Source organism: Pungitius pungitius, chromosome 3 (assembly GCF_949316345.1).
Source record: "Pungitius pungitius chromosome 3, fPunPun2.1, whole genome shotgun sequence".
NCBI classification, from domain to species: Eukaryota; Metazoa; Chordata; class Actinopteri; order Perciformes; family Gasterosteidae; genus Pungitius; species Pungitius pungitius.
In genome coordinates this window covers 29,470,246-29,493,003 of record NC_084902.1, presented here as the reverse complement: position 1 = coordinate 29,493,003, position 22,758 = coordinate 29,470,246, and the positions used below count along the sequence as shown (strand labels likewise).

The window sequence follows — 22,758 nt, the reverse complement described above, 5'->3', positions numbered from 1 at the left end:
TATAGAATGTGTCATTTCTTTTTGCCATTAGGTGACGTGAAAATAATTTCATGGAAATGTGCTCAGAACGAGCAGGAAATATGGGGCAGATTGGATAATAAAACCACATTGAGGTCGTTCACCTAAATGTTCTCCTCTCAAATTCCTTAAGAGCATCTTGACTGAATTTGAAACCCATCGCATTAAGTCTGTAGAAGGAGTTGGTTGAACAGCTAAAAACGATGAAAAACGTAAATGTAAAAAGGAAATTGGCGATGAATATTCAAGTCACAGAATATTATTCCCAATACAATCCTATCATGTGACATGTATAATGGTTGCTGTTCAGTAATGTGATGGGGGATAGAATACATCTTCCATCAATCAAATGACCAGATGGAAGTGATATCGTTACATTATACATAAAGGTATTTCCCCGATAGGACCCCTGGTGCTGTAATGACGTCACTATTTAGCTCAGGTTGATGGAGCGGCCCTGATGACGCGTCCAAGATGGCCGACAGGCCCCTGAGCTGTAACTTCCGCTGCCCGACTGTTCGTGACGATGGAGACCTGATGGATGAAAGGAGACTGACTGGTGAGTTATGGTGTGGACTGGGGGCTGAAGGGCGAAAATACGACAAAACTACCTCAAACCAACACATAGAAACACTTGTCGCGGCGTCCATTGCTAAGTGGGCTAACATTAGCTCACGGCTAACTGGTGCTAACGTCTGTGCGCGCGGTTCTTTCGCTGATTTCTAGTGGTCAAATTAACCTGATTTATAGCGTTCTGTTTGGCTTTGGTTATAGTTGATCGATGGATTTGCCGATTGTTGTGTTTTACAAGAACAACATTTAATGTTTTCCCTCGTTTGAAGTTGGCGTTTCTATCCGTCCTCAAAGAGCTGCGCTTCCTTGTGTTGACCACTAGGGGGCGCCCTCCATCCATCACATGGGGTCATGCTGCTGTGCGGGGATGACGTGTTTATGTGCTTAAAAGATCTAAACTGAATCATGCAACACATGAACAGTGAACTCTAGCCTGAACCTGAAGAAAGGCTCTTTACTTGGTAACAGTATGGCTCATTTAAATCATTCCTTTTTCTTCTTTATTGGGTCTCAGAGAAAAGACGGTGTTTTTGTATTTGAATGATTGTGTGACTTCAAAGTGTTTGTTTTTCTTTCTGAATCCTCAGAAAATGTTGGAGGAGCAGCTGGAAAACAACAAGGTTCAAGACAAGCGGACGGAGGACGAAATGAACAAAGTAAGGAAACCCAAGTGATTGATAAACATTGATGATGATGATTGTTTCTGGTTTTTATTTACAGTAGATCAGGGTCAGAGTTACATCATCCATATAATTACAGTATGAATCATTATGAATCAATGTCTCCTTTGAAATAGGAAACCGAGCCTCTTGAAGCTTGTGTCTAAATGTCTCTGTTTTTTGTGCAGGCTGCTAAATGAGCAGACACTATTTAACCTACTTTGGGAGGGTTTCAGCTTTCATTTGAGACATTTCTAAAATCAATAGATTAATTAAAAGTTATAAGCTGTTGTTTCTACCAAATGGATAAGTGACAAGACTTTTGTCAGTCAACACTATCGTCACTGTAAGAGGAATTTAAAGTGTAGGAGGAGATGATCGTGTGAACTTGAAGGAATTATTGTTGAAATGCTGCTTCATGAAGGAAGGAAAGGAATCTTTTAACCACATTGTCTAACAGCACCTGAAAGGAACTGAAGCCAAAAGATCAATCACACCGACATCACCACCACCATTCAAAGATTTCATCTGAATGATTTCGTCCTTTAGAATAACAATGTGTTCTTTTCATTTAAGTGTTATAGGAGTGTCTGACAGGTTTTTTTTCACAAACATGCTCTCAGGTCCGATGCCAACGGGACAGAATGTTGATGGACCAGTTCATCAGAATCCAGATGTAACTTAATAACACCACGAATGCAATGTGATGATGTCAAACTTACATCAGTCTTCTGGGCGTGAAGAGAAGCAGCAGCATAAAGGACGGAGACGGAGACACAGCAGGCACATCTTCCTGAGAGACGTCACTGACCTCCATCCTCAGAGCTCCATCTCCCTGCTGCTCCACCCGACCTCCACAAGGTAAGACCAGCCTCGTCCTCTCTGCCCGACGTCATATCGATGAAGTGCTCATGTTATATATTGTTGTTATTCCTTCATTCTCTCTACATAAAGAGTCTCTCCACCTGCTGCTGCCTCTTCTCCACCATGAAGACAGGTGCTCTGCTCCTCCTGCTGGCAGGTGAGCAGCCATTGGAAGTGGACTTTAGAACCTTAAAGACTTGAGATCCATTTCAGAGTAAACTGATCTTTGCAGACTGGAGTGTGAGTGAGGAGAGAAGCGTATTAATCCACCTGTGATGTTCTTCTCTTCACATTCGTGCTGTAGTTGCTGCCAGCCAGGTGGACGTCTCCATGTCCCAAAAAGAAACATTTAATATCTCTGGTGGAGTGGTGGACATCAGCTCGTGTCCCATCACCTTCTATGGACGCTCGTTCTCATGGATGGACGTGAGTAAAAATAAACCCTCTTACTGCTGTTATCTAACAGACACAAAATATTTGTTGCAATGCATTGATGCATTCCAAGTATATTCTTCGAATCTTCACTCTTGGAATGCATTGATGCCATACTTGGAATGCATTAATGCATTCCAATTATCTTCACTGTTGGAATGCATTGATGCAATACTTGGAATGCATGCTTCAAGCATTCCAAGTATTGTTCTTCTTTTCTTTAATCAACTTATTCTTCTATTTCTTCCGCCGCACCTTTCAACTCCTTCACACTTTCAGCTATCAAATATTAAAATGTTCAGCTCATTCAGGGGAGGGGTGCTATGACTTTTCAGCTTTTTAGCTCTTATAATTGAATTAATATAAATTAATATCTTCAACCTTTTTAACATGGTTTCCTAATGGATTAAATTTTCAAATCCTTTCAAAACTTCTTCAACTTTCAACTTTTTCAGCTTTTCCAATCTTTCAGCTAGAGACACCATTTAAACTTTAAAATGTTGACACAAGTCTTAACAATTTCATAAAAAAACAGCTTGTTGATATCTATTATACTTTTTGCATAATCACTAATAATGTTTCACTAGTTTTGGGGTCCTTTTCGAATTTACAGTGCGCGCTAGAGTGAGGACAAAGTCGGAAGACAAGAGAGGGTCCATGTTTTGTAAACTGCTGGTAGAGCAGTTTTAAAATACATAGAGACATAAAAACTACACTCGTTCGGTAGAGTCTTGTGTCTCTCAAAATGTCATTATTTTTTGGCTACTCCAAATAGTTTTGCTCCAGGAAGCATTTGTTTGAGGTGTGGGTTCTCAGTAACTGTCTGTGGGCTAACAGAACCTGCTCCGTTGCCGCGCCAACGAGCTGGGGCTCTTTCTGTGACTCACAGCTGATCCTAATTAGCTGATTAGTGCAGCCTGACATGACCTCCTTCTCTCCACCTTCTCTCTTCATTTCAAACCCCCATGGAGGGAGTTCTTACTGTAATGTTTGATGAGGCCTATTAATATATTCTGTCTCTCAACCCCTCCACCCCCCCACCCACTCACCCAATACCATCATTTCAAAATAAAAGCGGCAATGATTACGTTATTTAAACATGAAGCTTAGGATTCAGCTGTTTTGTTGAATACTTATTGCGCTTTCAAATAGTACTACAACCACTACTAATATTTCTAGTACTTCTAGTAGTACTTCTAGTATTTCAACTGGTAGTATTACTAAAATTACTTTTACTACTACTATTACTAGTACTACTAGTATTTCAACCCCCATGGAGGGAATTCTTACTGTAATGTTTGATGAGGCCTATTAATTAATATATTCTGTCTCTCAACCGCCCCACCCCTCCACCCACTCCCCCAATACCATCATTTCAAAATAAAAGCTGCAATGATTATCTTTAATTTAGCCATGAAGCTTAGGATAAAGCTGTTTTGTTGAATACGTATTGCTCTTTCAAATAGTACTACAATCACTACTAATATTTCTAGTACTTCTAGTAGTACTTCTAGTATTTCAACTGGTATTATTACTAAAATGACTTTTACTACTACTAATATTACTAGTACTACTAGTATTTCAACCCCAATGGAGGTAATTCTTACTGTAATGTTTGATGAGGCCCATCAATTAATAACTTTAGTTTTATTAGCTTAGGGCGACTGTGGGTAAGTGGGGAGCGCGGCCGTCCTCCAATCAGAGGGTTGGCGGTCTGATCCCAGGCCCGGCTAACCTGCATGTCAATGTGTCCTTGGGCAAGACGCTTATTCCCAGCATTGTTCCTCTAGCTGTGACTACAGTGTGTGTGAGTGTTAGTTACTGGTTGGGCAGGTGCCACTGAGTATGGTAGGTCCTGTCATTGGTGTGTGAATGGGTGAATGATGTTATGTAGTGTTACGGTGCTTTGAGTGGTCAGAAAACTAGAAGAGCGCTGTACAAATCTATTTTACCAAGTCCATTTGCTTTGAATAAAAAACATTCTGTCTCCCAACCCCCCCACCCAATTCCATTATTTCAAAATAAAAGCCTCAATGATTATCTGTACCTCAACAATAGGTACACCACAATTGCTTTCAAATACTAGTGAAACTAGTACTTACTACTTCTACTGCTGCTAGTACCACTAGTACTATTATTTCAAAATAAAAGCCTCAATGATTATCTGTACCTCAACAATAGGTACACCACAATTGCTTTTAAATACTAGTGAAACTAGTACTTACTACTTCTACTGCTGCTACTACCACTAGTACTATTATTTCAAAATAAAAGCCTCAATGATTATCTGTACCTCAACCATATTACACCACAATTGCTTTCAAATACTAGTGAAACTAGTACTTACTACTTCTACTGCTGCTAGTACCACTAGTAGCACAATTACAACTATAGTACTAAACCTTATATTACTACAAAAAAATGTATTTTTTTAATTCTCAGCTTTTCCTATTTTGATTATTTCAGCTTTTATTATTTCTGTGTTTTCAAATTCATAGAAGCTTCTCTCATTTCTGTATTTTCAGCCATTTTTAAATGTATTTCAGCTGTTTCTAGTCTTTCCGCAATGTTTAGAATACTTTCAGCTTGTTTCATTTCTGTACTTTAAGCAACTTTTTGAAATTATTTTCAGCTTGCATTCCAACGCATTTTCAGCAGGAAATGCATTTTCTAGTCTTCGAATCAACTTATTCTTCTACTTCTTCCGCCGCACCTTTCAACTCCTTTACACTTTCAGCTATTTAAATTGTTGAAATATTAAAATGTAAAGCTGCTTCAGGCGAGGGGTGCTATGACTTTTGAGCTCTTATAATTTAATTTATATTAATTAAAATCATCAACTTTCAACTTTTTCAGCCTCGCCAATCGTTCAGCTAGAGACACCATTTAAACTTTAAAATGTTGACAGTCTAAACAAATTTATTAAAAAACAGCTTGTTGATATACTTGTCTCATAATCACTAATTATGTTCCATTAGTTTTTGTGTCCGTTTCTGAGTTTTATCTTGATGTGTATTGCGTTTCTTAGAGTGGAGCAGAGTGAGAGCCGTGTCAGAGTTCAGTAAAAAATGGCACTTTTGACCTCACAGGCACAATATTATTATATTATTAATATTTTTTGGATCACCCGGCTAGTTTTGCTCCAAGGGACATTTGTTTGAGGTGTGGATTCTGAGTAAATCACTGTCTGTGCCCCTGTGAGCTCGTTGGTGACCGCAGCTGCTCCGTTGTCACGGTTACTCGCTAGGGCTCTGTCTGTCTGACAGCTGATCCATATTAGCTGATTAGTGCAGCCTGACCTCTTTCTAGTACTAGTACTTCTAGTATTACTAGTATTTCAACCCCCCTTCTCCCATTTGTTTTTTTTGCAATTCTTGCATGTTCATTTCAGCTTTCCTCATTTCTGTATTTTCAGCATATTTTACATTTTTTTCAGCTTTTTGCATTCCAACGCATTTTCAGCAGGAAATGCATTTTCTAGTTGTTTCTATTCATTTGTTACATTTGAGCTTAATAATTGTGGATATAACAGCTGGCTCCCTTTTGTTTAATAGTTTATTTTGTTGTTGACCACTTGTCACATGACACATGTCACATGACACCTCTCGTAATCACACTTGTGACCCTGATGAGGATGTGCAGATGTTTACTAAAGGATTAGATGTTTATTTGTAATAAACAATGTAATATGTGATTAAAATCAAATAAAGAAGTGAATATTAAATAGAGTATTATTATTAAAGTGTGAAATGGTGATAGATTATAAAACACAAAGAACATCATTCATGTCCAGAGCTTATCTCCTGGCTTGATCTACTGGTCTTCATCTCCTCACATCTCTCTTCACCCAGAAACTTCCAGATGACCAACCAGGTCACTGTGGACTTCCCTTGTTTCTTCTTCTAATGGTTCATCATGTTTCTATTAACGATGATTTAACAGACGAACCTGTCTCTGTTTTTCAGGTGAGGTTCAATGATTCTTTGGTGGTTTGTTTCATGGACGACCCCAACGATCCACCTCAAGACTGTGTGACGCTGAATCAAACGTTCGGATCAAACAAGGTTAAAGTGAGGACGGAAGATGCCATTAATTCGAATAGTAATGTAAAGGTATCGAATCTACCCAACATACAAGGAACATCAAAATGCTTTTTGGTTCTTGAATTCCAAAAAGATTCCATGTATTCCATGGATTCCATCGATTACCTCGATGGAGTCGATTTCATCAATTACTACTTATTTCCCAATGAGGTGAGTCATCATCAGTTCCATGTTTATATTTTGAAGATATTTTTGAACATTTTTATACATTTGATGAAGCAAACTTCAAAGTGTAGTTCTAACGTTTTTAGCATTTCTTAATATTCTCTCTTTCTCCTGTTGGTTCTTTCAGTTGATTGTTTACTTCTATAACTTTGGACCGCAAACAGCTTTGATCCTTCTGCCATTTTCTCCAACTGACTCTGACTCAGTAAGTATCTACCAGCTGTACCTCTGTTACCACGGCAAACCAATGGTCCCCAGCAGGGGAGGTTGAAGCTGAAGATTCAGCCAGAAGAGTCAATCCGGAGTTTGTTTCATGTTTTAGTTCCGTTGAGTCTGAAGAGTCCTCAAAGACTCTTCTCACCTGTTGTTTGATTGGACTTTCTTATTTTGAGGATATACTGATATCTACACTCACCTGAAGGATTATTAGGAACACCCGTTCAATTTCTCATTAATGCAATTATCTAATCAACCAATCACATGGCAGTGTCACTGAACAAAAACCAACTAAACATCTCCTGTCATTCGCTTTAAGAGAATTAAATCAATGTGCCTGCTGCTTAGAAATATTCAAGCGCCGCTACATCACCATCTGGAGTAGAAACATTTGATTCTCTTCCTCTTCAAAAGAAAGATGTCGGCAATCGCACTTCCCTCAGTTTGTACAAAATAGAAATTTATTAGAAGAACAAACTGCATCACCATGAGCAAAGCGTATTTGAATAATGATCTTCAGTAGTTCTGGTGCAGGTTAACGGTTGACTTCAGGTCATGTGATGCTGCGGTCGCCACTAAAATGTGACCATGAGGAAGGAGATCCATGTTCTGGACGTGTCCCTCAGTCACAGCTTTAACCTCGATGTTCTTCCAACGTCTTTCTAGTTGCTGACTGCGAAGGTCGGGAACCTGACTGTGGATTCATGGACCCTTAAGACCCAACAACTGATTCAATATTTTGCCTTTGATGTGAGCTCCTGCAGAGACTCGGGTGAGCCATCAGTTGGTCTCCATATAAAGGGAAAACAATCTCTTAAAGCTCGTATCAAACTCCTTCTCAAACCTCCTGTCCCCTCCCAGGTGTCCCTATACGATACGGTGAGAGTTCATCAGACCCAGAGAACTGTTCCAGTAGAACCTGCAATACGTCTGCAGTCCTCAGTACCATCAGTTCATGTGAACCTGGAGAGGTTTGCCTCGGAAACAACACGTAAATATGTTCTTTTAATATTTGTATGAAGTGTGAATGAACTGATTTAAATGAAGTGCTCCACGTGGACTGAAAGCCACTTGAAGACTTTGTGGAGGAGATGAAGACGTCCTGGTTAAATGTCTCTGTGTCTTTGTGTCCTGCTTTGAGGAATGAACAGATGGTTCAACTCGTGTCTCTGCATCTCCATCAGGTGTCGACCCCCCCCCCCCTCTGTGTGCACCGTGACTGGCTCCACCCTCATCGACTTCCACGGCGAGGTCCACTCGCTGGAGGATCGCTGTGAATACGCTCTGATGAAGCCTGGAGGAGGACCTGGTGTGGTTCTCATCGGGGGGTTCCGTGAGCGACGCCGTACAGATGTGTCCTTCTTGGACTACTTGACAATAAGTCAGACAGCTGGAGACATTCATCTGGAACAAGGTGGAAGAGTGCGGGTGAGCTGCTACGATCCATCTGAACACCGTGTCTTCATGGGGGGGGTTGATTCATCTCTGAAGGACATTATGAGCCAGGAGGTACTTTGTGATGTATTCAAAGACTTCTACTCATGTAGTGAAGTTTTAAAGTAATACGTGTAGTTGTTACTTTCCTCCAATGAAAAGGGAGCACACAGAGTGATCAGTATCTCAGGCTCTATTTGTGATCATATTTACTTCTATGGAACCAGGTTGAAGTTCCCTCATTGTATTTCTCAGCTTTCAGGGGTCAGATATTTACTTCTTTGCACTGAATCCATAGAAACTCATGATGTTTAATTGGATCCCATAATCTCCATCTGAAGTAACTGGTATTGAAAGCTGTCACATGGTCCTGACTTCAGTCCCTCTCACATGCAGAGAGAACATTAGACGGCACCTTTCAGCCGGTGGTTCCTTCATGCTTCCTCTCTGCTGGGATGTAGGTTGGTGACCAGATCCTGGATCTCAACACTACGACTCAGCGGTTCTACGGCGTGGAGCTCTCCAAGGACCAGACTGGAGTGACGGCCAAGCTGTCTGCCCCCAACATGACGGTTGTGTTTGATGGCAACACGGCACACGTGTCAGGTACCGGACTCTCGGTCCTATCTGGACCCAGTGTCAGAATGAAAGCTGTGCTTGTTGGGATCAAAGGTCATTGATTTGTCTCTGATTGTCTCCTGACATCAAACAGGACCAATGGTTTCCTTAGAGGGTTTGTGTGGTAACCCCACTAATAAAAGCTGGACCACCACCTTGAGTGCTGATCGGATCCCATCGGCTGGGTACGGCTTGGTCTTCACTTGATAATGGGTGCTTCTTATTGGCTGATGTGGTGTCTGGTTTGTCATGTAACGGGCTGCCTGTCCCCCCCCCACCCTCCCCAGCTGTGACACTCTGCACACCGACACCGTCGACAGTTCCATCACCTGCAGCCGCTCAGCTGACCGGTAAGAAGTGACCCTTCTAACCACCAGACCCCCCCCCCCCCCCCCCCCCTTCAAACAGCATGGCGTACTCCGCGTCGTACCTTTCTATGTGTCACCACCCCGTCATGTGACCAGGGAGGGTTTCATGAGACTGTTTTCTGGTTCCTCCTCTCTGCATGGCTGGATCAGCTGTGAGCTCCTGAATCAGCCCCCCTTCGATGCTTGTCACCAACACATCGACACGGACGCCTACGTGGCCGCCTGCAACAACACTTTGTGCGTCTACCCGGCGGTGGATGGTCTCCACTGCCAGTTTCTGGAGGCCTACGCCGAGTCCTGCAGCCTGAAGGACGTCCCACTGGGGGACTGGAGGACAACGGTCCAATGCCGTAAGATGCTCGTCCACCTTCTTCTACCTGCTGCTTGGAGGACGTTTAGCTCATTCAGTTACACATTTTAGTGAAGGATATAAAACTAGCAACAACAATAATAAAAAATGTTCTTCTGTAGATGAGTATTCAAATGTTCCTCAAGAACAAATAATACAGTGTTCTTTATGCAGAATAAATAATCACAAATGTATTCCATGTAAGCAGCATTTCAATGTTGATTTAAAACATTTACATTTAGATCTGTTTTATCAGTAGTATTGTTCCCTCGTGTTGTGAAGCCTTTTCTGACTCGATAACCAGGTGATGTTGTCATCTTTTTACTAAACATAGAAAGAATCGTCACTTGTTCATGTATCATCTCTGTCTGAGAAGTAACAGTCTTTCCAATAAATACTGTAGAATAAAAGTGGAAGTGAGGCGAGTACATGAAAGCAGATGAACAAAAGTACCTGAAAACTGTTCCAGGACCAGTGGAGTATTTGTGGAGACCACATCACAGGACTTGTTGACTTGAAGGATGTTTCTTCCTGTTTGGTCTGATCTGATCTCATGTGTCCATGTGTCTGTGTAGCTGCTGTCCCTCAGGTCTCCTGTCTGGACCAGTACTGCAGTGAGCACGAGTTCTGTGGAGATCGCCTCGGTGAAGCCAGCTGCTTCTGTCGGGCCTTGTTTGCCTCCAAGTTCAACCCGACCAACGCTTTAGGTACAGTCAGACTTCACACGCTGCAGCAAGTGCAGGGTTTCTCTTTTCTTCTTCTAGACTAGAACTGGACGTGTCTTTGCCTCCGTGATAGATGAAACCAGCTCTTAATAGTCCAATGCCACCAATGCTAACCCCTCCACACTGAGATGTTGGTACTTGATACAGCATTGTGCTGTTGGGCTTTCAGGCGAGCCGACAGTCTGCACGCAGAACTCTGCCACTGTGACTCTGGCTGAATGTCTGCTGCAGGACCGACTCATCAACTCCTCCGTCCTCCACCTCAATGACCCCAACTGCAAAGGTCACTTGGACCCACAAACCCACATGGTGGAGTTCAGCTTCGACACCAGCAACACCTGTGGGGGTGAGGTTTCGGTGGGTGCCCTCCTCTAGTTGGTGGCCTTCAACAAGTGTGTTGTTCCTATGAATGTGTGGCAGACTGTGTTCACACCACCAGCACACAAACAGGTGAACAAGTTACTCTCTCTGAAGTGAAGATGCCTCGTGTTCCCGTCTCAATCTAGATGAACAACAGCCAAATCCTCTACAAGAACACCATCATGACGAGGAACGGCTCTCAGAACGGCGTCATCACCCGAAAAGACCAAGTACAGATCGACTTCTCCTGCTTCTACACAAAGCCAGACGTCCAGAGCCTGTCCTTCATCATCAAAGACAGGTGAGTGGAGAGCGGCTGAGCTCCACCTGCTTGTTGGCCTGCAGCCTGCTGTGGTTTGAGGAAGCTGAAGTGTGTGTGTGTGTGTGTGTGTGTGTGTGTGTGTGTGTGCGCTCTGCAGCTCTGTGGTACTGCAGGTCGTATCCGGACCTTGGAACTACACCCTGACGATGGCCGCCTACACCGACGGAGGACTCCAGAACCTCGTGGAGTCGAGCACCGAGCTCCAGCTGAACCAGAAGGTGTGGCTGCAGCTGAAGGCGGACGGGCTGGACGGCGACGCTGTTGCCATGGTGACCGACTCCTGCTGGGCCACCACCCAGCCGTCCACCGACAGCAGCCCGCGATACGACCTCGTCATCGCCGGGTGGGACAGAACTCTTTGTCTGCGGCTTCAAGGATCCGCAGCAGGTGAACTCACCTGATTTCCTGTTTCTGAGCAGATGCCCCAACAAAGCCGACCAGACGGTGACGGTGGAGGGAAACGGACTGGAAACCTCCAACGTCTTCTCCTTCAACGTGTTCCAGTTCTCTGGAGAAACATCTGCCATCTACCTGCACTGCAAAGTGGAGCTGTGCCCCAAAGAGGGAACAACCTGTGCTCCGGTAAGCAGGAGCAGAGAAGAGGCTGCTTTACCCATCAGTGATGATCCTGTGTGGTTCCTCTCCTGCTGAAGGAGCATCATCCCTCATGCATTAATATGTCAGCAGCTTTGTTACTGGAGCTGAGTTCTTTATCACGTTATAATGTAACCTGCTCAAAGTCTCTCCCTCCAGAACAAATGTCTACTTTAACAACATAAACAGCCAAATGGGTTCTGTGGTGTGGACCTGCGTGGAGCCCACACGGGCTGCAGTCTAACCATAAACATGCTGCCTGTCTTACAGACCTGCCCTGCAAGCAGTAAAAGGAGGCGCAGGTCTTCCAGGTCCAACACTGCAGCCCTCATCACTATGGCCTGGAGTAATTAAAGACCGCTCCCTTCTGACCTTTGACCTGGTATGTTTGAAGTTCATTAGGATTGAATTAATGAATTACTGCATGAATGCCTCAGTAGTTTTAATACATATATAAAACGTGCAGGTGGCTACGGGTTCTTGTTGTACAGTGACTCTTATTTCAGACTCACAAACCACACAATCAAGGACTTTCTGATTTAAATGTTATTCCATCATCAACTAAAGTCCTCCACAGGCGAATAAATGATGTAAGTTACTGGTGGAGGAAGCTCCAGAGGAAAGGTCAGAGGGTTCATCCTCTCAGGAGCATGAATGTCATGTGACTCCATGATCTTTCATACTTGCCCTCCATCAGACTCAAAGTAGAAGTCATGACTCATCAGTGATGTCTGCTTGTCTTCTCAGCTGATTCCTGACAGAAGCTCCATCAACCAGCCTCAAACCTCACGGCTCTTCAACAGATGTTTGAAGATATTGCTGCCTTGGTCACCTGGGACGATGCTTTCATTCATTCTTTATATATCCAATGATTCTTGCTAATTATTACGAGATTTAGAAATGAAACATAATCTCTGGTGAAATAAATGATAGAAAAATAGAATGAAAAACCAATCAAAGAGGGTTTTAAGGGTCTGGTGCTTTAAATACATATTAATTCACTTCTTTAAACAGCCTGAATGAACCTGGTGGAAGCAGCAACAGAATCTGCTGACATGGAAGTTACTCTGAGTGAAGGTTGTCAGTGCAAACTGTGACTGTTATTACACAAGGACGTGCTGTTGTTTATTATGTTATTACTAAGAGCAAAGAAAACACCAAAAATATAATAAAGGGAGTGGGAAAAACAACATGAGCGTCAATGATTATTTAATCTTTTATTCTAAACTTTGTGTCCTCTAAATCCAAAGTTGTCAATGTAAATATTTCAATGGAAGCATTGGTGACATCCAGTTTGAACCAAGTAGATGAAACCAATCAGGCTCAATGTGCAACATACAACATTTACTTATGGAATTGTTGTTGAATATCTGTATTCTACAATATGCAGTTGGGTTAGTGGAGCATCGTTGAGACCTTGAATCTGATATTCTCAGGGAAGTTTGGGTCCAGTGAAGTTACAAGAAATGAATGACTGAGAATGTTGAATAATGGCGGCTGCAGAACATTAGTACATTAAACTATAGAATGTGTCATTTCTTTTTGCCATTAGGTGACGTGAAAATAATTTCATGGAAATGTGCTCAGAACGAGCAGGAAATATGGGGCAGATTGGATAATAAAACCACATTGAGGTCGTTCACCTAAATGTTCTCCTCTCAAATTCCTTAAGAGCATCTTGACTGAATTTGAAACCCATCGCATTAAGTCTGTAGAAGGAGTTGGTTGAACAGCTAAAAACGATGAAAAACGTAAATGTAAAAAGGAAATTGGCGATGAATATTCAAGTCACAGAATATTATTCCCAATACAATCCTATCATGTGACATGTATAATGGTTGCTGTTCAGTAATGTGATGGGGGATAGAATACATCTTCCATCAATCAAATGACCAGATGGAAGTGATATCGTTACATTATACATAAAGGTATTTCCCCGATAGGACCCCTGGTGCTGTAATGACGTCACTATTTAGCTCAGGTCGACGAGCGGCCCTGATGACGCGTCCAAGATGGCCGACAGGCCCCTGAGCTGTAACTTCCGCTGCCCGACTGTTCGTGACGATGGAGACCTGATGGATGAAAGGAGACTGACTGGTGAGTTATGGTGTGGACTGGGGGCTGAAGGGCGAAAATACGACAAAACCACCACAAACCAACACATAGAAACACTTGTCGCGGCGTCCATTGCTAAGTGGGCTAACATTAGCTCACGGCTAACTGGTGCTAACGTCTGTGCGCGCGGTTCTTTCGCTGATTTCTAGTGGTCAAATTAATCTGATTTATAGCGTTCTGTTTGGCTTTGGTTATAGTTGATCGATGGATTTGCCGATTGTTGTGTTTTACAAGAACAACATTAAATGTTTTCCCTCGTTTGAAGTTGGCGTTTCTCTCCGTCCTCAAAGAGCTGCGCTTCCTTGTGTTGACCACTAGGGGGCGCCCTCCATCCATCACATGGGATCATGCTGCTGTGCGGGGATGACGTGTTTATGTGCTTAAAAGATCTAAACTGAATCATGCAACACATGAACAGTGAACTCTAGTCTGCACCTGAAGAAAGGCTCTTTACTTCATAAAAGTATCGCTCATTTAAATCATTCCTTTTTCTTCTTTATTGGGTCTCAGACGGTGTTTTTGTATTTTAATGATTGTGTGACTTCAAAGTGTTGGTTTTTCTTTCTGAATTCTCAGAAAATGTTGGAGGAGCAGCTGGAAAACAACAAGGTTCAAGACAAGCGGACGGAGGACGAAATGAACAAAGTAAGGAAACCTAAGTGATTGATAAACATTGATGATGATGATTGTTTCTGGTTTTTATTTACAGTAGATCAGGGTCAGAGTTACATCATCCATATCATTACAGTATGAATCGGGGCCTTGTGAAAATGTGACGTAAAGGGCCTTAAATGAAGTTGAACGTGGTCACTTACCTCCATCATGTGTGTCACCAGACACATGGTAATAATATGATCAGATTGTTGGTGTAAGATCTGATATCCCTCCCTGTGCTTTGGGTACAAGGTTTTGAAGTTGATGTAAAATGTCTCTTTTGAAATAGGACGGAGCCTCTTGAAGCTTGTGTCTAAATGTCTGTGTTCTTTGTGCAGGCTGCTGAATGAGCAGAGACACTTGAAGGTCCTGGAGGAGACGAGGAGGATGGAGGAACATTTGGTAAGTGTCAACTCAATTATTACTAGTAGCTGTTAAAGGGGCAGCAGGAACGTTTTAGTTATTGTGATAGTATTTGATTACAAATTGAAAAAAAACAGTAATTTATATCATATTGCTACAATGATTATTAGTATTAATAAGAACTTTAAATTAAAACTTTTAATAAAAATATTCAGTCATAGTATAGTATTTAATATTAAATCATGAAAATGTAGTTCAAAAGAATACTCAAATTATAGCATGCAACAAGGAAATACAAAATATAGTGTTATATAAAACCATGGTGTGGTATGCCGTTAAAATGTAATCAAAATCATTCATTATGCCGTAAAACGTGGAAAGATTACTCAGTATAATATGCTGTAAAACAAAATCATTGTCACAACAATATTAATAAAATTCATAGAATAGTGTGCCAACAAAGTTATTGTATAGTGTGACAAGAGCCTTAAAATAATGATGTAGTAAGCCAAAGAACTATCATAATATATATATATATATATATATATCATGTATCAATATAACAAACATTAAAGATTGTATAGTATTTTGTAAAAAAGTTTAGTAAAAAATATAATAGTAGTATATATAGTATACTATAATATAATATAGTAGTATATTATGTCATAACATGTAGTATAGGATGTCATGAAAATGCTTTTTAAATTGTTACATTATTATGTGATGAAATTCAAAAATATTTTAGTATGTTATGTTGGACAAAGTAGGAAATGATTATACTACAGCTTAATGAATTCATAAAAAGTATTGTACAATATTTAATAATTGTTTTAAAATATTATAGTATTTCGTATAAATTAATTATATTAAAAAGTCTTATTAAACAAGTCATATTATAGTATGTCCTTAAGTATAAAAAATATAAATATATTACTTTAAATATATTATATTAGTAAGCCATGAACAATTTTAGAAAGGTCACAATATGGTATTTCATAAAAAATATATAAAATCATTGTAAGAGTAATAAGCATCAGAAATAAAATAGCAATTTCGTAAAAAATTATAAAAATGTACACAGATAGGTTTTTGAATACATCGTGGAAAAATAAATTGCATTGTGTGCTAATTTAAATTAATAGCATGTCTAAAGTAAAAACCAACAAGTGTGTGAATTTGATGTATTTGTTGTAGTATTCATTCCAGTATCTGAATTTGATGTATTTGTTGTAGTATTCATTCCAGTGTGTGAATTTGATGCATTTTCTAATGTTGTGCTTCTCTTCTTTTCTCCACATGAGGGCGCAGTTTCCAGACCTGAGGACGGCAGGTTTCTTCTTCTGCTCTGCGGTTACTCTGAGAAGTAACTTTGACAGTTTGGGGGTGGTTCAGCTTTTGTCAAATGTTTGCTGTGCAGCTGAATTTTAATAAAGAATAATGTAGCATAACCCCCTGCGTGTGTCTCATTGAAAGCCCGGGAGGAGACGGACGTCTCTACTCTACCGGGGCGATGCACACTGATGATCCCACAGCGGTGGGAATCGAACCCGGGTCTGACGCCACCCAAACCGGGGACGGCGCAACCACGCCACCGTGTCATTCACCCTTAGTCATGTTTGTTTGTTGCCTTTGACTTCTTCATGTGACTGAACAACCTCAAAAATCACCCACCTGCAAAAGGCTAGAACCCACAACCTCATGCTCACGGGGCAGTCGTCTTCACCTGGAGCTATTTGCTCAGACACATTTGTCTGCTTCATTAAATACTTGTCTTCTTCACTTTGGCTGTTGAATCTTAAAACAAACTGCAGCACACAAGAACCGAACCCACAACCTTCTGCTTACAAAGTGTTCTCTCATCCCAGTGAGCTAACTGATCTGATGTAACCACTGGCTTCATTGTACATTTGTCTCCTTTGTTTGGGCTCTTGGCTCTAAAACCTCTCCATAAGGGATCTCAACCCAAAACCTCTGGACTCCTTACTAGTCATTTGACACTCTGATTTTTATCCACCTGCTTGTGCTTTACAAGATCCACTCAAATGGCTCAATTATTGAGAACGTTTCAAAATGTCACATTGGGAGATAGACCTTAACGGTCACCATGCCCTGGGACCGAACCCATGACCTCCAGCCTCTGGATGAGTCCTCTTCCACGCTGAGCCATCACATCTGAGCCGCTGACTTGTTGCAACGTCACAAGACACAAGACAATTTCCATGTATGTACAACATACTATGGCAATAAACGTTTCCTGATTCCTGATTCCTGAAATAGTTCTGCAAACACAAAATCAAACGGTTCATATTATGAATCATTAAGAGTTCTGGTGGAATTGTAGCAGACCTTCCTGAGCCACATTTGGGAATCGATCCTTCCTCCTCAGGGTGCCGTGTGTCAGTTCTCGTCAGCTCCTCATCTGGGTGAGCTAATCCCTGAGGGGCAAACTCGCCCATTTCTTCTGGTATTTGTTCTCCACTCTGCTGAGGAGGAACCTCAGAGGATCCTCAGGATGGATCCTCTCACTTCTCTCAGGCATCAGCGCACAGACTGCGTTGAGATCATGTGCATGTGTGGGTTCTTCACACACTATACTATGAATACAATTAAATAATGAAATATATTTTTGGTTTTGTCTGTAGAACATCATGTTCTTGCATGATTCTGTTTGGTTTTCACTTTTTCAACTCATATTCCGTAAAAATGTCTAAAATGATTGAAGCATTGTCATAGTATAGATTGTTGGAAAAACGTATAGTTTGGTAGTCAACCAGTCAAAACAATAATAGTATGGTGGTGGGAAAATTCAACTAAGGTTCAGAGTGAGTGAAGAGAAGGTCTCTGACCTCTCGAAATGGGACACGGTCTGCTGTGTTAAACAGATCCGTTTTGATAACTCAATCAATTCAAGATGAGGACAGTGTCCCAGGAACTCATCTTGAGTATTTATGAGTCAACATTTAGGAGAGCTGATCAAGTCAACAAGGGTTTCTCTTCATCTCCTTCAATCATGGATAACAATGCTCTCTGTCTCTCTGGGATGTGAAAGAGCGCAGTGGTGGCTCCTAAAACTAAATCATCCAAAGCCAAAGGAGGACTCCTTTCAGGAGACTTGATGCATCACTTGTGTGTGTTAACTCTGCTACATGCTTGCAAGCATTTAAAAAATGCTCTGTTCAATGATTTCACTTCAGTGTCGAGGAAAATTCTGCTAACATATGGAACGGCATAAAAAAACAGACTGCTGTCGCTAGGCAACTCCACAACGACAAAGTAGCCTCTCTGTCCTCTGTCCTCGTCCTTGTCTTTGTCCTTCTACATATCTCTGCAGGATCTGACACAGTGAACCACCAGATCCTTATTTCCACCTCTCAGGAACGTGTGTCTCAGGCTGTGAAACTGAAAACACACCTGCACCGACCACACCAGGACGAATCAGCACTTTATTAGCACTTCCTTACAAAGCACTGTTGTAGTTTGGCTTTTTGTTCTGGTTCTGTACCCTCGTTATTGAATGCACTTGTTGCTTTGATAAAAGCGTCAGCTAAATGATAAATATACTCGTAGTGTTTTTGTTTTTGTTTTTGTTTATCAGTTCTTTTGGAAGGTGATGTTCTCTAATATTAGTGTTTTAACAAGAAAATCTAACAAAATCAGAATTAAAAAGTGAAAACCAAACAGAATCATGCAAGAACATGATGTTCTACAGACAAAACCAAAAATATATTTCATTATTTAATTGTATTCATAGTATAGTGCGTGAAAAACCCACACATGCACATGATCTCAACGCAGTCTGTGCGCTGATGCCTGAGAGAAGTGAAAGATCCATCCTGAGAATCCTCTGAGGTTCCTCCTCAGCAGAGTGGAGAACAAATACCAGAAGAAATGGGCGAGTTTGCCCCTCAGGGATTAGCTCACCCAGATGAGGAGCTGACGAGAACTGACACACGGCACCCTGAGGAGGAAGGATCGATTCCCAAATGTGGCTCAGGAAGGTCTGCTACAATTCCACCAGAACTCTTAATGATTCATAATATGAACCGTTTGATTTTGTGTTTGCAGAACTATTTCAGGAATCAGGAATCAGGAAACGTTTATTGCCATAGTATGTTGTACATACATGGAAATGGTCTTGTGTCTTGTGACGTTACAACAAGTCAGCGGCTCAGATGTGATAGCTCAGCGTGGTAGAGGACTCATCCAGAGGCTGGAGGTCATGGGTTCGGTCCCGGGGCACGGTAACCGTCAAGGTCTCCCAATGTGACATTTTGAAACGTTCTCAATAATTGAGCCATTTGAGTGGATCTTGTAAAGCACAAGCAGGTGGAAAAAAATCAGAGTGTCAAATGACTAGTAAGGAGTCCAGAGGTTTTGGGTTGAGATCCCTTATGGAGAGGTTTTAGAGCCAAGAGCCCAAACAAAGGAGACAAATGTACAATGAAGCCAGTGGTTACATCAGATCAGTTAGCTCACTGGGATGAGAGGACACTTTGTAAGCAGAAGGTTGTGGGTTCGGTTCTTGTGTGCTGCAGTTTGTTTTAAGATTCAACAGCCAAAGTGAAGAAGACAAGTATTTAATGAAGCAGACAAATGTGTCTGAGCAAATAGCTCCAGGTGAAGACGACTGCCCCGTGAGCATGAGGTTGTGGGTTCTAGCCTTTTGCAGGTGGGTGATTTTTGAGGTTGTTCAGTCACATGAAGAAGTCAAAGGCAACAAACAAACATGACTAAGGGTGAATGACACGGTGGCGTGGTTGCGCCGTCCCCGGTTTGGGTGGCGTCAGACCCGGGTTCGATTCCCACCGCTGTGGGATCATCAGTGTGCATCGCCCCGGTAGAGTAGAGACGTCCGTCTCCTCCCGGGCTTTCAATGAGACACACGCAGGGGGTTATGCTACATTATTCTTTATTAAAATTCAGCTGCACAGCAAACATTTGACAAAAGCTGAACCACCCCCAAACTGTCAAAGTTACTTCTCAGAGTAACCGCAGAGCAGAAGAAGAAACCTGCCGTCCTCAGGTCTGGAAACTGCGCCCTCATGTGGAGAAAAGAAGAGAAGCACAACATTAGAAAATGCATCAAATTCACACACTGGAATGAATACTACAACAAATACATCAAATTCAGATACTGGAATGAATACTACAACAAATACATCAAATTCACACACTTGTTGGTTTTTACTTTAGACATACTATTCAATTAATTTAATTAGCACACAATGCAATTTATTTTTCCACGATGTATTCAAAAACCTATTTGTGTACATTTTTATAATTTTTTACGAAATTGCTATATTATTTCTGATGCTTATTACTCTTACAATGATTTTATGTATTTTTTATGAAATACCATATTGTGACATTTCTAAAATTGTTCATGGCTTACTAAAATATATTTTTTATACTTAAGGACATACTATAATATGACTTTTTAATATAATAAATTTATTTGAAATACTATAATATTTTAAAACAATTATTAAATATTGTACAATACTTTTTATGAATTCATTAAGCTGTAGTATAATCATTTCCTACTTTGTCCAACATAACATACTAAAATATTTTTGAATTTCATCACATAATAATGTAACAATTTAAAAAGCATTTTCATGACATCCTATACTACATGTTATGACATAATATACTACTTTATGACATTTTTTACTAAATTTTTTTAACAAAATACTATACAATCTTTAATGATGTTTGTTATATTGATACATGATATATATATATATATATATTATATGATAGTTCTTTGGCTTACTACATCATTATTTTAAGGCTCTTGTCACACTATACAATAACTTTGTTGGCACACTATTCTATGAATTTTATTAATATTGTTGTGACAATGATTTTGTTTTACAGCATATTATACTGAGTAATCTTTCCACGTTTTACGGCATAATGAATGATTTTGATTACATTTTAACGGCATACCACACCATGGTTTTATATAACACTATATTTTGTATTTCCTTGTTGCATGCTATAATTTGAGTATTCTTTTGAACTACATTTTCATGATTTAATATTAAATACAATACTATGACTGAATATTTTTTATTAAACATTTTAATTTAAAGTTCTTATTAATACTAATAATCATTGTAGCAATATGATATGAATTACTGTTTTTTTTCAATTTGTAATCAAATACTATCACAATAACTAAAACGTTCCTGCTGCCCCTTTAACAGCTACTAGTAATAATTGAGTTGACACTTACCAAATGTTCCTCCATCCTCCTCGTCTCCTCCAGGACCTTCAAGTGTCTCTGCTCATTCAGCAGCCTGCACAAAGAACAGAGACATTTAGACACAAGCTTCAAGAGGCTCCGTCCTATTTCAAAAGAGACATTTTACATCAACTTCAAAACCTTGTACCCAAAGCACAGGGAGGGATATCAGATCTTACACCAACAATCTCATCATATTATTACCATGTGTCTGGTGACACACATGATGGAGGTAAGTGACCACGTTCAACTACATTTAAGGCCCTTTACGTCACATTTTCACAAGGCCCCGATTCATACTGTAATTATATGGATGATGTAACTCTGACCCTGATCTACTGTAAATAAAAACCAGAAACAATCATCATCATCAATGTTTATCAATCACTTAGGTTTCCTTACTTTGTTCATTTCGTCCTCCGTCCGCTTGTCTTGAACCTTGTTGTTTTCCAGCTGCTCCTCCAACATTTTCTGAGAATTCAGAAAGAAAAACCAACACTTTGAAGTCACACAATCATTAAAATACAAAAACACCGTCTGAGACCCAATAAAGAAGAAAAAAGAATGATTTAAATGAGCGATACTTTTATGAAGTAAAGAGCCTTTCTTCAGGTGCAGACTAGAGTTCACTGTTCATGTGTTGCATGATTCAGTTTAGATCTTTTAAGCACATAAACACGTCATCCCCGCACAGCAGCATGATCCCATGTGATGGATGGAGGGCGCCCCCTAGTGGTCAACACAAGGAAGTGCAGCTCTTTGAGGACGGATAGAAACGCCAACTTCAAACGAGGAAAAACATTAAATGTTGTTCTTGTAAAACACAACAATAAGTAAATCCATCGATCAACTATAACCAAAGCCAAACAGAACGCTTATGAATCGGGTTAATTTGACCACTAGAAATCAGCGAAAGAACCGCGCGCACAGACGTTAGCACCAGTTAGCCGTGAGCTAATGTTAGCCCACTTAGCAATGGACGCCGCGACAAGTGTTTCTATGTGTTGGTTTGTGGTGGTTTTGTCGTATTTTCGCCCTTCAGCCCCCAGTCCACACCATAACTCACCAGTCAGTCTCCTTTCATCCATCAGGTCTCCATCGTCACGAACAGTCGGGCAGCGGAAGTTACAGCTCAGGGGCCTGTCGGCCATCTTGGACGCGTCATCAGGGCCGCTCGTCGACCTGAGCTAAATAGTGACGTCATTACAGCACCAGGGGTCCTATCGGGGAAATACCTTTATGTATAATGTAACGATATCACTTCCATCTGGTCATTTGATTGATGGAAGATGTATTCTATCCCCCATCACATTACTGAACAGCAACCATTATACATGTCACATGATAGGATTGTATTGGGAATAATATTCTGTGACTTGAATATTCATCGCCAATTTCCTTTTTACATTTACGTTTTTCATCGTTTTTAGCTGTTCAACCAACTCCTTCTACAGACTTAATGCGATGGGTTTCAAATTCAGTCAAGATGCTCTTAAGGAATTTGAGAGGAGAACATTTAGGTGAACGACCTCAATGTGGTTTTATTATCCAATCTGCCCCATATTTCCTGTGCATC

General features: G+C 40.8%; 1 protein-coding gene and 2 long non-coding RNA genes across 4 annotated transcripts; 2 read left to right on the top strand and 1 right to left on the bottom strand.

The window, feature by feature from the left end:
• The first annotated feature begins 473 nt into the window (after positions 1-473).
• Positions 474-12,990, top strand: LOC119221290 (alpha-tectorin-like). Of its 2 annotated transcripts, XM_062561533.1 has the most exons (22): positions 474-577; positions 914-1,052; positions 1,179-1,247; positions 1,874-2,111; positions 2,205-2,271; positions 2,419-2,540; positions 6,512-6,799; positions 6,942-7,019; positions 7,697-7,802; positions 7,892-8,021; positions 8,215-8,458; positions 8,926-9,070; positions 9,177-9,267; positions 9,370-9,432; positions 9,601-9,800; positions 10,375-10,506; positions 10,694-10,881; positions 11,031-11,185; positions 11,304-11,549; positions 11,626-11,788; positions 12,071-12,182; positions 12,548-12,990. In XM_062561533.1, the coding sequence occupies exons 5-21, from the start codon at positions 2,238-2,240 to the stop codon at positions 12,152-12,154; spliced, it is 2,469 nt and encodes an 822-aa protein (XP_062417517.1). In that variant the 5' UTR covers positions 474-577; positions 914-1,052; positions 1,179-1,247; positions 1,874-2,111; positions 2,205-2,237; the 3' UTR covers positions 12,155-12,182; positions 12,548-12,990. The 2 variants fall into 2 exon arrangements, with proteins under 2 accessions (XP_062417517.1, XP_062417516.1); XM_062561532.1 differs by lacking the exon at positions 914-1,052.
• A 423-nt stretch (positions 12,991-13,413) lies between these two features.
• On the top strand, positions 13,414-16,380 carry LOC134127020 (uncharacterized). Its single transcript, XR_009955966.1, has 4 exons — positions 13,414-13,897; positions 14,492-14,560; positions 14,908-14,971; positions 16,234-16,380. It is a non-coding gene; the product is annotated as an uncharacterized LOC134127020 (long non-coding RNA).
• A 3,444-nt stretch (positions 16,381-19,824) lies between these two features.
• Positions 19,825-22,758, bottom strand: LOC134127022 (uncharacterized). The gene is made up of 4 exons (XR_009955968.1): positions 22,249-22,758; positions 21,585-21,653; positions 21,174-21,237; positions 19,825-19,971 (listed from the first exon to the last, which is right to left on the bottom strand). It is a non-coding gene; the product is annotated as an uncharacterized LOC134127022 (long non-coding RNA).